Consider the following 17,615-nt stretch of genomic DNA (forward strand, 5'->3'; position numbering starts at 1 on the left):
GAATTTGCCAGTGACAGTGAATGAAGTTTTATAATTGTCAATAATTTATGTATAATCATCAGGAAGAAGTTAGAAATATTTTGATACATTTTTTTTAAATTATTGTTTGCACAAAATGTATAGTTGACATATTAAAATTTAATTTTTACTGCATTCTAGTTGCCAAACAATCTTTGTATTTGTGAATATATTACCATCTCATTAGATGAAATATGCATTGACCTTTAAATTTTGCTGTCACAGGAGCTAAAAATTTGTGTTTAAATATGATACATTATTGTAATAAATGCATTTGGTAGAAAATGTCAGGTAGTGGGAATTGTGTTATTCTATGCTTTTAAAAATACATTAAGACCCTTTTTTCTGGAAAGATTGAATTTCAATACTTAGAATTGATCTACTATGACAGTTTGCATATACAATGTAAAAACACATCCGATTGGCAGAAAAAATTAAGAAGAATAATTAACTTTTACACACTGCATTAGACAGCTTTATCTGGGATATCCCTAGAAATTAATATACCTATTAATAGTACATTGCTGCAGTAATTGTTGGGCAGATGACTCATTCTCTCTTAATATCAAATGCTTAAGAAATGTCTGGTTTGGTGAACAAATGGAACATTTTACAGCTTTATAATCAGAGTCCATTACTAGATCTCTTTATGAACATTATGGACATGGTTATGTCATTTCCATTTCAGGATTTCAGTGTAGAACAATATCTTTATCAATAAATTTATGACCAGCATTATAAAGGATTTTCACTTCTTGATTATTAGCATAATGGTGAAAATGCCATAAAACAATTATCCCTAGTTTATTTTAGTTATCTGCGTATTGCTAATGACTGTATTCAAAAAGCGTTTGCTTGAATCTCGTTCTTGGGCAACATGAGGGGAATGGCATCCTAAATGAGTAGGAAAATTGTCCTTTTGATATCAAAATAGATGTTGGAGGCTGATAAGTCATGCATCATACAGGTTGTCACAGGTGCTTCCGGATTTGGGCTTTCGAGCAAATAGTCTATCCAGCAGACCCAGAGCACCCGACCTTTTGACCTTTGGTTTGGATGTGGACTCGGATATGACGTCAGAGGGTTTCATGTTTCGTTTTAGTCTGATTTGCCGCAGAATTCCGACCAACAATTCGTCGACCTGATGATTCAGGGCCACAGATGTCTCTATATATTTACAGTTATATGTGTCTGCCAATTTTTTTGCATCTGAAAAAAGAAACAAAGTATTGTTAATGCAATAACCCCGCATGATGAGAGACGACAAAAGATGAGAGCTAAGTTTGTGTGTGTGTGTTGTTCTAGTTCTTTGAAAACAATGCACACTACAATGTCTGAATTCCTATCAACAGGTCAACCTTTTCTTGGAAACTGTGTGAAGTGATTTCCTACAATTATTTATGTCACTTAAAAATACTTCTAAACACCATTCTTAATTATTTATGTTGATTATATATGTACCTGCAGTACTAAATATATGTACACTTTTTAATACAGAAAGTAGAAAATAAATCAATTTATTATGACTGAATAATCCCTAGCCCTCTGATTGTAGAAATCATTTGAACAATAAAATGCTTTCTTTGGTTGTTAGTACGGGAATTAATGTCGCAGTTGTTGCAGAAAAAATACATAACCCGCGTAAGCGGGTTATGTGAATTTTTTCTGCAATAGCTGCGACGTTAATTCCCACACTAACAAACAAATAAAGACATTTTATTGTTATTTATATCTTTAAAAAAATCATTCAAAGTAATTTAAATATGTTAAATATTGTATTCTAGATGTGTCTGTCATTGTATGCATAACTGTTGGAATAGCCCTTGCTTAAGAAATCTATGCAAGTGGCTTGCTAAGTGTTGTTTATGAACTGATTAACAGCAATGGGTTTTATAAGAAATAACGAAAACAATATTCAGTGGATGTAAATATACTGTTATATTTACCTGCACGAGACTGTCCAGGTCAACATAACATTTTTTTTTCTACATTGGACCAAACGTCAACATTGATACGATTGGATATGAAAATTCATTTCACCTGCAACCGACTTCCAAGTGAATGTAACATTATTTTTCCTACATCGGAGCATTTTCCAGATTAATAGATTTTAATCCCGCTTCTCTCGCTGCGATCGACTAAGACTTCAGCAAATGTAAAAATGTAACCAATCAAGAAAAGATTATTTTGCTAAACGAGATTGTATTGTTTTATCATTGAATAAAATAATGAAATAATTTTGCTGTTTTTTTTTTTCAGTCAATACGATGATTTAGCAACCATTGAAGTACAATGCCCTTTGGGCCTTGGTGAATGTTTTACTCCTCGGGGGCACTGGACATTTTAACAGAATTTCTAAATTTTTGCGGGAAATTTAATGGATATTTTAGCGGAAGTAAAATTGGTTGCCTGTAAAAATTCTATGAACATTTTAGCGAATTTCTTTTTAAAGATATTTTTTTCAAAATTCTTTTTTAAGTACATAGTTTATGGGTTACTAAAATCTTGTGCTGTTTCTTTGATTGATGGTATGAAACGTTAACCGTAATAAAAATATATTCTGCTCAAAATCCCTGTTGGTAAGCAAGTGGTAACAGACTTCGCCTGGTTAAGCGAAAACTTATAGTATGTGTATGACTCCCGCTAAAAATAGAATACCGCTAATATGTCCTACATGTATTAATCTTCCACAAATTCACTAATTTTTCACTGAAACGTCCAATTGCAAAAATTTTTCCTGTTTTTGCGTCACCGTGTCTCTTTAAAATAAATCCTGCTTTTACTTTTCTGATGAAGAAGGTGAGAAAGTTTGAAATGTGTTTGATATATTAACGATGACATGTCTTCTCAAAACTCCAATAGATATACAAATTTTCCTGTTGATTGGAAACGAGAGTTTTGAGAACTGAAAGATAATTTTTTTACTTTTCGCCAGCGATCTGCTTTTCTCATTATGATGTTGCAGAGCGTTCACCTAGTTGGTACGAAAGATTAATTATTAACCACCAGAGCTTTATTCTCACTTGACAATTAGTTGCTTTCTAGACAGCAAAGAAGCCTATATCTTAGATTCTAATCAAATTCTGTTGTTCTATAAGTTCTCGTGGAGTTGACCGACTTAACAATATATGGAATATTTGTGCTACTTGAGAAGTATTATTTTTATTATCTAAGTACTTAATAGCATATGTATACTGAAAGTTTTCTCTGAAGACTAGCTAACAAGAATTTTATTAAATGTTTTTAAGGGCAATGCAAAAGAAATACAAATTTGATAAACGGTCTCTGGATGTGCAAAAAATATTACTCATTTTGCAAATTGCAAAAGTGTGTTGTGTCATAATTCCAAAACAAAAACCCATACCAGACTCTGGCACAGCCCTCTTTCGAACCAGATCGATTTTATTTGCGACTATAATAATGGTCTTGTTGATTTTAAGTTCTTTTCGGATTTTGTTGAGGTTGTCCTTGGCAATCTGGAAGGTCGTTGGGTTATTTACAGAAAAGACGACCATGTATGCGTCTACATTCAGAGTTCTCAACAAGTCCTGAAACAAATGGATAAATGAAAGATCACAGTTCCTTTGTTGGAGAAAACAAAACTTCTGGTTTGATGATTATTAAATAAATATATTTTTTTGCAGACACCCAGTGATATGATTGATTCTAGGAAAAAACAGTTAGCCTACAGCTAAAATCTGATATCTGTACCTAAGACAAACGAGATGAAAGATTCCAATATTATTTACGAAATAACGACACACACATTGCATCCAAAGGTTGAGCATGCCATGAATGCAACATTTGGCACCCACCATACAGCTTTCAAACAGTACGTTTTGGTTTACGTGTGTTTTTTGTTTAGCTCTCGGTTTCACAATGCTGTTTGATGTCGCTATTTGCCTCTAATAAAATAAAACAAGAGGCCCATTGGTCACAACGCTCACCTGAGTTACGTTCTTCAGAAAATTAAAAAAAAAAAGACTTTTATATTCCCTTGAAAAATTGTGACTCCCTATTATGGCCCCACCCTAACTCTAAGGGGTCTCTGAATCCACACACCATAAGGATGCTTCAATATTTATGACTAACATGGCCTTGCAGTTATGGAGAAGAAAATTCTTTTCCTGTATACATGCATTAAATAAAATTTATTAGTTATTACGATTTTAGCCATCTCTAACCCGGGGTCCATAATATGAGAAAAAAATCAAATTCACTCAGCATGGGATGGGAATGTTTACAAACTAATGGTTTTATTGTGTTTCTTTAGAAGATCTTTTTTTTCAATTCTTAAATAGCCCCATGCGAAACTTTAATCCCCTATTGTAGCCCCAAACTACCCCAGAGGTCATGAGTTGAACAGTTCAGAATCCACACTACAGGCAAGAAGCCTTCACATAAGTTTCTTTTCTGATCTACATTATGTCTGGAACTTTCACAAAAAAATTATATTTTTCTACTCCATTTTTTCTTGAGAAGGAGATTTTTAAAAGATTTTTCTCATATATATTTGAACCCCCTATTGTGGCCCTACCTTAACGTACCCCGGGGGTCATGATTTGAACAGTTTAGAATGTACACTTCCTCAGGAAGTTTCCATATAAGTATCACCTTTTCTGGCCCAGTGGTTCTTGAGAAGAAGATTTTTAAATATTTTTCTTATTTATTTCAATGTAAAACTTCCATCTTCTTTTGTGTCCCCATCCTTACCCAGGGTCACGATTTAAACAGTTTAGAATCTACATTCCTTGGGAAACGTCCACATAAGTTTCACCTTTTCTGGCCCAGTGGTTCTTGAGAAGAAGATTTTTAATTATCTCACCCTATTTTTGCGTTTTCTTGTTCCCCCTTGAAAGGGGACTTGACCCTTCATTTGAACAATTTAGAATCCCCTTTACCCAAGGATACTTTGGTTAAAATTGGTCCAGTGGTCCTTGAGGAGAAGTCGAAAATGTGAAAAGTTTACAGATGGATGGACGGGGGGACAGACGGACAAAGGGTGATTAGAAAAGCTCACTTGAGCTTTCAGCTCAGATGAGCTAAAAAAAAAAAAGGCACAAACTTAAATCATTCTTTCGTCGTGCAGTATGCTTTATAAGAAGCTTAACGTATACTAATTTACTATATGGTTCCCAGTACAGAAAGTAAAAAGCAGAAATCGAGTAAAATCCAAAAAGAAATAAATACAATAACTGTCGCTTATTTTCCTACAAAATGGAGACTGTGTTTTATCAAGATTTAATTGTGTTTTGACAGGTTTTCAATATTTCGTGACTCGAATCATTTTTGTTTCTCTTTTAATGTCATTAACGGTATATAGTCTTACTTCCTTTTCAGGTCACCAAAGTCGTTTATCATTTTGAAGTTGATAAAGGCTTGTTTTCTTTATCAGCCTTCGGTATAACCTTCCGTATCATTGAATTAATTGTAGATGGGTCTTTGAAGTAAACCGTAATTGCTCTAATTATATCTTATATAGTTTTTTCATTGACATATCTATCATAATAATTCAAGTAAATATTGTGATGAAATGCTTGTAGATTATTTATTGAAAACAACAGGAAAAAAACGATTAAAAAATACGTCAAAGCTACCCTTAAAGGAAAAAAAAAATATTTAAAAATGGATAACAAATCAATAAGTGTGTGTACCTGTCAATCAGATTATATACAGCTAGAATATTAAATGATGTTCATGACGATGTGATATTTTTTACTTTTTTTACAAACCATTTTCTGACAAACATCTTTTGCCTGGAACCGTATTGATCGACAGTTGTTGATTTTAACTATCGAAGAAAATGTAACATTGTGATGATCTTCTCTATGAAAACTAGTTCTTTTGAAATAAATAATGAGGAACATATAGTGCGTAGTATTTTCTAGTGATCTTACAAAGACACCTTAGCTGCTACTGAATTTAATTATCAATTTTTTCTAATTGATGTAACTTTAAATAAATTTGTTTTGAATTATTTAGAGTAATATTAAACTGTTTTGTAACCTCAATCCTACTGATAAATGATGCAACATTATGACCATGAAACAATCCAATGCTCAGAATAAGCAATGGCAAAAAATGTCTAACTGTGCAATATAGCCGACTACAAAGTATCGGCGGGGTGCAACTAAAATATTGAAGTGATATCAAAATGCAGTAAATAGAGTGCAATTTATATTTACAAATCGAAAGTGCACGGGTATGATTTACATTTAACATCTGTCGAGTTTTATTGCACAGGTATAGTAAACAAATTGTATAAAATTTATCAAAGTTCAAATTTACAAACTACAAATTTAACTGTACATGTATTCGTTTGGAAATTCAAATACTCTGGCTTTTCATACCAAAAAAGATTGATGAAATATGTGGAGATAACGAACAGTATTCGAGCTCAAAAGTCCATTAAACATTACAAAATAGGTGCAGAGCAAACACGGACATCCAAAACATCGAAGGTGGGATCAGGTGCCATGGAGGAGTGAGCATCCCCTGCCGACCGGTCACACCGTGTCGCTCCTTGTCATGATCGAGAAATAGCGGAAAAATCCGTCGACAATTCAGTGTGTAAATAATGGCCTAACAATTAATATGAAAAAAGTCAGTCAGCATTTGACTTAATGATAGATTGTATTTGCTGACAAGGTCATTGTATAGACCATAGAACTTACGAAATGATGACTTTAATCGAGACTGCTGATATTTTTGTTTCACCAATTTGTTTGTCAACAACTTACCTCGTTTTAGAAATTGTTCATACGTAGAGCATGCTCTGGCGTATCGAATCAACTGAGAGAAATAAACCCCGTATGCAGATGATAAGGGTATATTGCTGCATAAGTAAGGGAAATTGACGATTGAAAAGTTGAAGTCATCACGTTTATCATAAAGCTTTGTTGTTTGATTATCATTAAAGTCTTTTAACCCTTGATACCGTCTTAACCCTTGATCTATCGAGATTTAGTTCATAGAAATTCCATGCAGAATTCTTGTATCTTGCATGTTTATAACCGTACTTGTGTTTTAGCGAATATGCCAACAGATCTAGGGGACGGAGTACTTGGTGCTCTAAGAATAAAAAAGAATGTAACATTTAAAGATTGTCAGACAGTTTTGAAGTTGTTACTTTAAGTATTTGTCTATCATTGAAAAATGTCCGTGTTTTTTGTACATCCTATCGAACGACAATCATATAAACAACAATATCTATCTTTTTTGCATTTACAAGAATATTTATCTTTTTTGTGAGTTTTTAGATTAAAAAGAACCTATATAGATTTGTCATAGGATTGGCGTGACGTCGCTGTCTAACTTCTCGATTTTCTTGAGTTCAGATTTGAATCTGAGAAACTCTCCAGAGGAAATTTCAGTAGAGTGTTTCGTAGATCATTTTGTTTATGACGTATGAACATTGTTTCCTTTAAACCATTCTGAAGTACATGTAATTGCATACCAACAACATTATATTATACAAGCCAAAGTCCTTGTCTCCGTGATCCCAGGCGAAAACAAATGGTGCAAATAAGGAAATAGCAAAGCGGACTTTTCACAAGATAATGCAAGGAAGGAAAAAAAATATTACAGGAACCAAAAAAAATATCACGACCTTTAAACCCCTGACCCCAAAACAATCCCAGCGGAATCTTCATCAGATGAACCCCAGGGGCAAATTTGATTTCATTCCAATAAAACCCTTTTTCAAGCTGTTGAATAAACACCAAAAATACTAATAAGCAACAGTAGCTAGATTCATCCTTTCATCCCTGACCCCAAATGCAACCCAAGCCTGGTTCTGTATCTGTACGAATTATGGAGAAAATATAATCGTCATAACCAAAACCTTTATATTTTGTGCTAGTATTGCTTGCAAATTGAAATATTTTTAGCAACAGACATAGCAGAAACCTCACCTCTTGACCCCATTACCCTAATAGCAATCCCAGGCGAGTTCTTTCATCAGACCAACTCATCATGCAAATATGAACTCATAACTTGAACCCTTCTAATACATAGAAATCAAAACTGGTGAAAAAAATAATCTTTGATGTATAGCCTAAAAGTATATTGATTATATTCATGGAGAAAATTGCTAAAGTGCCACCAGCATGATTGGGTCTGACACTTGGCTTACAAATAATTTATAAAGTTTATACATTTGTATATTATATACAGAAATATTTTGAGACTGTTCACGATACCTGATTTTCAGTGACGTCATGGAATTCTAAAGTAGATTCCTCTCCATCTAAAAGAACCGAAACAGTCATTTCATCATCTTCATCGCCTAAAAAAGGGGAAAACATTTAAAATGGCAAGAAATAATCCAAACATTCAAACATTTTTTTTTTGCACGGGAAATTTAATCAAAGATCCTCTGTATTTGTTCACTGTTAAAACATTGAAAAGCAGAACTTTGTGTAAAGTGTGCCTAGATTTATGAGAGTGTTTCTTTAATGTGCTAGAGATTTAAGCTTTATATATATATATATATATATATATATATATATATATATATATATATATATATATATATATATATATATATATATATATATATATATATAATTCGAAGTTATTTTGAATTTACAGGATGGCAGTAAATACCGGTAATATAAAATTTACAAGATGACCTAGTAAATACAAAATTTACAACATGACACAGTAAATACGGAATTTACGTGACTCAGTAAATACAAAATTTACAGCATGATATCCTCTTTTAAAACTGAAATACATTGCAAGTTTTCAAAACATACATGTATATCAAACACACATACAAACTGTCGAGGGTTTATTTCCTCAATTTAATTAGCGTGAAGTAGCGCCGCCGTCGGAATATAAAGACGAAGAAGGGGGAAGAATACCTGAGGGCAATGAAACGGCCACTTTGTGATTTGAATATGTCATATGTCCTGTGTTACTGTTCAGGAAATCAATGCACTGTGTTTTCAGTGAAAGTTCAAATATTTTGTTTCCAAGAATATATTTTTACCAAAATTACGGCCTTCCACGATAAGCAATATTAAACTTCATTTTCTTCAAATTCTAAACGAACATTTCAAGTTGCTTCAAACTGCATGGTGATTTGTTGATTTCTTTTCTTGGAATATTGATGAATGCTGATATAAACTTCAACTAATCTTGGATGCATCTCAATAAAATATCAGTCAGCAAAAGGCAGTTTTGAAATTTCTAGTCAAATTGAATTATATACAGGATTTTTGCTTACTGAAGACGTGTTCAATAAATAAATAACAATGATGACCGGGTTTTTGATGATTCCGATTACAAGCTGCAGTTTTTACTTATAATAACCATTCTCTGTGCTTTTTCTTCTGATGGAAATTATATATTCTATTTGTTCTTTGTAATTTAATAGGCTTAATGGAACACAGCAATAAGCAAATGAAGACAATTTTTACTCCTCCCAAAGTGAATCAAAGTACTGAAAGTACTGAAAGCCGGGCTTTAATATGCTAGATTATATTGTCTAATCCTAAATTAGTACATATTTGAAAATCTTTCTTTCTGACCATTGATATTTAACAGGTAGAGATTGTATGATTATGATTAACAATAACCCATCTACCAATAATTAAAATTAACGGTCCAGAACCCAACGTTAAGACCCCAGGATAGGATTTGGTGATATTTTGAATGAAAATACATTTATACCTTTCTAAACATTAAGCTCACAATTGTTATGCATGGTGACAGTGCACTTTGAGTGGTTTTGCTGATTCATACAGACACATAGTATCGGAGGAGCTAGGGGTGTCACCATTTTTCAAACATAAACTTTTACAATGGACAATGAAAATTGAAAGGTTGATTGACTCTTCGCAATCAAATTTAAATTAGAACTTTCAACTCACTCTTCGTAATATATACCAGGTATTTATCACGAGCGACGAACAGATTTACTAGAAGCAAAATGGATTGTCTAATTTTAATTAGATTGTACCCATCATTTTATTGTAGCATATTAAAATTACAGTAATTTGATAATGTATTAATGAAATTCGAAATGTGAACATAAGTTGTAGCCCACCCCTACTCCTTCTCCAATGGAATAGGATTCTCGGGTTTGGACAATTTTCCTTTTTTCTCCTTTAAAAACGATACTACATGCCTGTATTAATCAAAAAGAAATATTCTTTATTTTTGGTCCTCAAGGAAACCAGCTGCACGAAAATTATAATTATCTAATTTTTATGACATGAATATGAGTCTAGTTCTAGTTCCAGATTCGGCCAAAATGGTCATTGCCTGAGAAATTCATGATATATTCAGGTCTTTATGGCTCGTACATAGATGGATCTTCATTCTGAACAGAAAGTTTTGAAGCAAAGACTAACCAACTTTTTCTGAAAAATTATAATGTGTTGTACTTAGATAAAAAATAATGAAATTTTTATATGTTGTATTTTTTAAATTATATATTAACATAAACGTTTTTTGTTTCCTAGCACCCTTGAGAGCTTGCATGTGTTTTTAGACCAATTTTTTTGGAATGCGCGCGCACGCTCAATATACTGTAAAGCGTTTTGGGAGCACATACGAGATGAATCCAAGGTGAGAAGTCTCGAACAAAATTTTCACATTCAAAACATACCATTGACTTTTCACTAAAAATTTGATCTGAATTTGTAAGCATAAAAATTTTCGATGCTAACTTGATTGTTCAATGGGTATAAATACATAAACATATTCACATGAAATTTCTATGTTAAAGTTTACATTTTTATTTATTTATATTCCATGCTTCACAGAATATAAATCTTTATCTCATTCATCTAAATTAAAACTTTTAAATTAAAATATTAACCAAATGGAATCGCATTGTTTATTTCAAATTATGAAAGAAAACAATTAGTTTTGAACTTCATTTAAATCACCTTTTCACAAGATCTTAACCATTATAAGGATTTTTGTTCGAAATTATTTATTAGAAAGGAGAAAGTTATTTTAATTGCATTCAGAGTTATCGAAGTAATACCGTATTTTCAAACTCTTTTCTTTAAACGCATTCAAATTTTCACTTTTTTATTTGAGTAGTTGTTGAAAACATTTCAGCATTAACAGTATTACAACTGTAATACTAATCTTCGTGAATATTTACATACATACATCATCAGGCTAAAAAAAAATTTGTTTCCGGTTATACCCGACTGACCTCCTACACATTTTTTTTGAGAAAATTACGAGTTTCCGTTACTGTCTCTTTGTTTTACGAATTCGTACTACGAATTCGTAATGGCGGCGCACTTGTTTGCTGCAAGTAGTCGGTGTTCGCTGTTATTTTATGCCGTTAATATAATCATAAAATCATCCTTTTCAAATTATTTTGAGAGGAAAAATTTAATAAATTGTCTCCTGTTAAGCCGTTTTCACAAGATCAACCCTGAAAATATCAGCAGGAATTAACACGGGATCGTACCAAATTACATCTGATAAATGACCACCGATGTTTTGAAATTCATTATTACATTAAATTTCTTGACATTCAAGAAACCTTAATGCTATACTGATCTTAAAAACAATTACAGATATCACGACATTGTCAATGAGCTTACTGTTTATACATGCATCACTGACGTAAATAAATATGGGTCAGACTAATTATGCTATAATATTAGTAAACGAACAAAAAATGTCATACATTTTTTTTTAATTCTACCAATAACATATGGCTAGTGAGGGGAATATACAAGTCATTTGTTTTATTTAATGTCACTAATTTAAACATTTAAGGTCACTAATTTAAACATTTAAGAAAACAATTATTTTAAAAAAAATATTTGTCTGTCAATTGCCAAACTTTTTTTTTTTAAAGAATGTTGAACCATATGGTTTGCTGATTTTTCTTTAGATAGATTTGAATTAGAATTTAATTTTAAAAAAATTAAATTAATATTGGTTTAATAATTTATGTAATTTATAATAGTTAAAGTAATGCACATATTTTTAGAGATATTCTTTAAGTTTCAAACAAACAGTACTTTTATCGCCAACTACATTGTAGGTACACCAGATACACCGTGTGTCAGGCGAGTTAATTCAGGCATAACGCACATTAATTCTTCAAACTCCAATTTACTTATCTATTTATTTGCTGAAAGACAAAACAGAGAATATAACCACTCACATAACATCGACGAAAACGATATGAAATTCTTTAACAATTCAATATAGGCAACCTGTCGAAAAGCCCGCGCTAACTGAAAATAGTTCGCTTACAATATGCATTCAGTAGCGTATGTGCACAAATTGTTATATCACGATTACCCTAATAAAGTAAATATCTAATTTCTCTTTCAATTTAATTCTCAAACAAAAATATTGATCAATTAACATTTCCGTATATTGAGATGTTAAAAATATTTGTTTAAGTATTGTCTTTCAACGTGACTATTTTATTTATCGGAAGCGTCTGCTTTGACGCTGTTAGGCTTTTTGTTTACTTTTCTGAACATGTGCTATTTATAGTAAGGCAGTTGATCACGATGCCTACAGCCAGGACTTTGCTTTCAGCAAAGCCCGGCTACTTTCTGTCAATAACACTCTTTAATCCCAATCCGGAAGATGAAGTGGTGCCCTCCATAAACAACAAAATGCGAAATAGACAAACAAAGAGTTTGTGGCAAGACTCCAAAGACTTACTCTGTTATTATTCGGATCGCTCTTGCTTTATAGAAACAGAAAATTAATTTCCACGCCGGAATACCGACGAAATGGGATTTTTTCTCTTGCATATTGAATGTAACCTTTTGGCAAATTTGATCGTCGAAAAAGCAGCGAACTATTTGGCGTCTAATTTGAATTTCTAATGAATTATAGATTGTATTTATTGAAATTGGGATGGGAGTCGACCAATAACTTTCTTTTTAATGTTATCAGCCTTCTTAATGGCATGCCGTATGGATTGATATCGAGACGATAAAACAGCACGCGCATTTCTGCTTGATACATTTTCAGGAAGCAGATAACAGAATCACTGCAGAAGTCAAATTATGAAGGGAAAAACATCTCTGTCCCTTATTACTTTGCCTGGAAACCTTTGATGCATTATTATTATCAATGAAAAAGTTTCTAATCTGTATGAAACCCTGCATACTTCTGAACGAAAAATATATAGTTGCATTCTTTCCAGACAAAGCACCCCACTTAACAAAATAGAATAGGACTTCAATCTACTCGTTCTTCGTTAATCAACCTATCCATGTCTTTTATACGCTTATGAATCCCTAAATCTACTGCAAGGGCACTGACCAGAAGAAATTTTCTTTCTGCTTGCTTCAAACTCGGTGTGTACTCTATTGTAATATACGTGTATACGTATATTTTCAAATTCGTTGGCTCAAACTGATTGCATTGAAGTTTCAAGCCATTTATGAAATTTATACTTCTGGGAGTGGAGAGGACATGCAAAACCAATTTATAGTTTATTTTATACCGGTATTCATATATATTGGACACATCATATTTATTTCATTATTATAGAGTTGTAAAATTATAATCTTTATAAATTTCCGTGTAGCTCTTGTATTTATAAAGGAAAAAAATACTGTATACACAATTGTGCACTTTAAAAAAATGTTTTTAAAGCATATCCACAACAATTCATTTTCTAATCATCGAACTGCCTTTCACGGCGTTTCTCCCGGAATAATTTGTCGATTGATAAAATAAACTAAAAAAAAAAAGGAAGAGAAAAATAAGAGAAACGAAACGCCACGTAATCCGTAAAAAAAAGTTCACACCAACCCTAAACAAGCAATTAATTCTCTCCCTTGGTAAAATATTTGACATCTTTATTGGCGATAATAAGATTACTCTTTCCTTAAGACTGACTAGAAGGGTCTTTCTCGGTACAAGAAGAATGAATTTACGTTGTCTGAGGACCTAATTTACTGTACCAAGCGGGAGTAACGTTGACACAATCAGAGAAGGTCTAAATGACAAGCTTAAAATGGGATTACACAGTACAAATTGTCTTCAACGTCTTTGAAGCTGCAAAATATTCATACCTTGGGTCTAACAAAACTCTGACACTTAGATAAATTGAACACATTTCAAAGACCCTTACTAAGCTTCCAAAATTCTTCATTTCAGCAGTAGTTTCTATGAATTTGTGTAGGGAAATTTTGTTTAACAAATATAATATTTTATATCAAAACTCTTGAATTGGTTTAATAGAACAGTCTGAAAGACCATCCAAAATTCTTAAGCTAAATGATAGAACGGAGTAAATGTTCATAGACATAAAATTGTAACGACCTGTTATATGGCATAGACAATGACCATTCAACTCTCCATCTTTGAAAGGGGGAGCATATTTAGAGAAGGGATAAAATGGATGAATACATTTAAAAAAAATTGAATATGCAATCTCGAAAACTATCACGTTCTTGTTAGAACCTAAAACACTACCAATTCACCCACAACGCTTCCAATACATTAATTATTACATAATAACAGAATTAAAGAAAAGAACGACTGGCTCGTTCATAACTTAAGCAAAGATTGAAAACACACACTCACACATATAATTTTGGGTCCAAAATAGGTGGCTTTAAAAATGTTGAATAAATAAGCTCATATTAATGAAACATCAAGAAATATGAAAGCCGGGCTTCTAAATTTTGCTAAGTTTCTTTCTATCTTAAACGAATATTAATTGTTCGTGAATGACAATGAATACAGTATTACATTTACTGGGGGAGTACCGTATATACGCGCCTATAAGTCGGTTTTTTTGGGAGTTAAACTTTTGTCCAAAAATCTTTGTCCGACTTATAGGCGAGTTATAAAAAGATTGGTATTCTAGCGGGTCAATCCCTCTAACATAAGATTAAAGAATACAACCGACTTATAGGCGAACCGACTTATAGGCGAGTATATACGGTAGTATGCATGAAGGTATAGTTGACCGTCAACATATCCTTGAACTCAGTTTGAAGTAGTCGATAGATATCGATCAGGCAGTATATTAAATGCTTATAAGTAATCCTTATTGGTCTTCATGTATGAACATAGTTTATTAAAAGAGCTGTATCACAAATCAATAGCAGGAAAATCCAAGAGAGAGATTGACTTCCGGTCCCACAAGGTCTGTTAGTGCGGCGGTAAAGAGGCTAGTTGTACTAGGGGTATTGATATAATCGAGTCCCTTAACAATAGATGCCGACTTAAAGCTCACCATAATTAGGAAACTAATTTTCATTTATCACTAATCCCCCGAGATCTTCTTGCATATTGACATGTTTCAAGATGTAACCCGGTCAAATACGACAAACCAGTTACAGTAGCATAAATATTATACAAGTAGCAATGAATTATTTCTCTCTAAAATCAATTTCAAACTGTTTTGAATAAAAGAGTCACTGAGAAACAAAGCTGTCATTAGTCTTAACTACATACAAAATTATATTATATTCCGTTCATGAGTTGCTACCGGTATTTGAAAAGAGTAACTGAGTTAACTTGTACAATGTACTGTCATATAGGTTCTGTAGTGTTATGATGGCGACAGATAATGTATCTTAAAACATACCGATATGACATGCACAGTGTCAAATTTGTACTTGTAAATTACATTTTTAAAGGAATTCTATATTAGTAAATAAAAATAATTAATAGCCTTTCGTAGTTTTTAAAATTATTACATATATTTGGAATTTTCCTACTATGAACAGACGCCCGCGTGGCGCAGTGCTTAGAGCGTCTGCTCTAGAGTCGCGGAGTAAGGAGATGATCCTTACGTCGCGGGTTCGAATCCCACTGTGGGACGTGGAGACCGGTCCTTCGGATGAGACCGTATAAAGCTAGAGGTCCCGTGTCGCAGTAGGTGCTGGCACGAAAAAGGTCCCTCACTGCTCAATGGCCCTAAGTGCAGAGTTTAGGTCAAAATTTGCAGCTCTCCACCGGCAAGTGGTGGTGTCTCCACATGAGTGAAAAATTCTCGAGAGGGACGTTAAAAAACAAACAAAAAACGATGAACAACTCTCTTTGCGCATCTTACAAATATTATGGCTAACACAATTTTGAAAAATAAATAAAATAATACAAACCAATTGAAATTTCAAATCCACCCATATACTCGGAAGTCTTGAACTGGTTAACAAGAGCAGTTTTTCCAACACCCACGGATCCACATAGCGCCACCCTGTACACATTCGGAATAGAAGTAGAGGTAGCCTGTTTATTAGCGTTGTCAAAGTCCACACTGTCCGATTCACTCAATACTCTTTGCCTGTGTTTTTCTCTATGTGAAATATGTTCAGAAAAACTTCCGTCAGACGCTAAACTTGAATTGCTCTGGCGAAAGGTATCGCCGCGGTTGACAATACCTTTTGACGTCATTTTAAACGACCGCACGCGACGTAATGGTTCTCCGTCGGTGCCGCCTTTCACCGAAAGCAACTCCTTGCCCCCAGTGTCGGGCATGCTATTTCGCCTCGGGACATCAATGAGTTTTTGCACCCCACGGGAACGAGGCTTATTTTTGAAAGAATTTGTCCTGGATGAGGGCGCGGATCCATGATTGTTGTATCGAAAGTGACTTGAATTTGCGAGTTCCATTGCAAGTACACCACAAGGTTAAACAAACCGCTTGATTTTATCCTCAGTGAAAATCACGTGGAATTACATTTTTTGCTCAAAATTTGCACTTTAACACGTTTGCAGCGTCCTTAAAGATTATAAATCCTAGTGGAGTTTTATCTACGGCATCATTTTCTTTTTATATACATGTATCTTCAAATATTGATCCATGTCATTCAGGCGATGGCAAGGATAAACGTTCGTTGCCCATTGCAGCAGATACAGTTTTCCACGTGACTGAAGAGAGTTCGCGCCGAAACAACAGCCGCCAGCATGCATGCACATTCTGAAGAAATAAAAAATATTAGGGAATCTTATATTTACGGGAGATGTGATTTGCCGCTATGTCAATCTCTCCGAAAAATAACTAAGCAAAACAAGACTTCGTGTTTTATATATTGGATCGATCTCATCAGCAAACAATGCCATGACAAATGTAATCGAATTATTCCTGATCAAAATAATACAGTGTTTGAAAAATTGCAAATGATGTGTAATGGACAGCTTCCCATCATATATATTTTAAGGTATTTTTGGAAATAAAATGAGAAAATTGTCATTAGTGAGATCTTCATGTAAGCGTTTTTGTGCATTATTGATGCCAAAATTAATTTGCATACACATGTAAATCTTTCAGTTTTATATGCCTCGGGGAAGCAACAGGGTTCAATCACTATTAATATGTTCTTATTCGTTTCAAGGGCCCGTGTTATTTGCCCTGTTCACGATTGGTAATATTTAAGTGGATTTATTAGCTTGACGACTGTTCGTTATCTTCACTCAGACAATTTACATGTATAATATGAGGGTTGATCCAAAAGTAACAATTGCTATAAAATCTTTAATAATTGTAAGTCATCAACACAATTTGACATAATAAAAACCCTATCTATTTCAAGTTTTGCTCAAAATATCATTAGATTATATAAAATACTCTTTTAAAATAGTAAGATAAACACAACGATAGGTTTTGTCTATCGCCACACGGC

General features: G+C 33.2%; 1 protein-coding gene across 1 annotated transcript; it reads right to left on the reverse strand.

Moving 5' to 3' along the window:
* Positions 1 to 465: 465 nt before the first annotated feature.
* On the reverse strand, positions 466 to 16,828 carry LOC133188350 (GTP-binding protein GEM-like). The gene is made up of 4 exons (XM_061323731.1): positions 16,095 to 16,828; positions 8,220 to 8,305; positions 3,383 to 3,566; positions 466 to 1,227 (listed from the first exon to the last, which is right to left on the reverse strand). The coding sequence occupies exons 1-4, from the start codon at positions 16,603 to 16,605 to the stop codon at positions 971 to 973; spliced, it is 1,038 nt and encodes a 345-aa protein (XP_061179715.1). The 5' UTR covers positions 16,606 to 16,828; the 3' UTR covers positions 466 to 970.
* Between the last annotated feature and the right edge of the window lie 787 nt (positions 16,829 to 17,615).

This window comes from Saccostrea echinata, unplaced genomic scaffold (assembly GCF_033153115.1).
Source record: "Saccostrea echinata isolate AGI-Se365-2 ecotype Australia unplaced genomic scaffold, CSIRO_AGI_Sech_v1 ptg000016l, whole genome shotgun sequence".
In the NCBI taxonomy this organism is placed as follows: domain Eukaryota; kingdom Metazoa; phylum Mollusca; class Bivalvia; order Ostreida; family Ostreidae; genus Saccostrea; species Saccostrea echinata.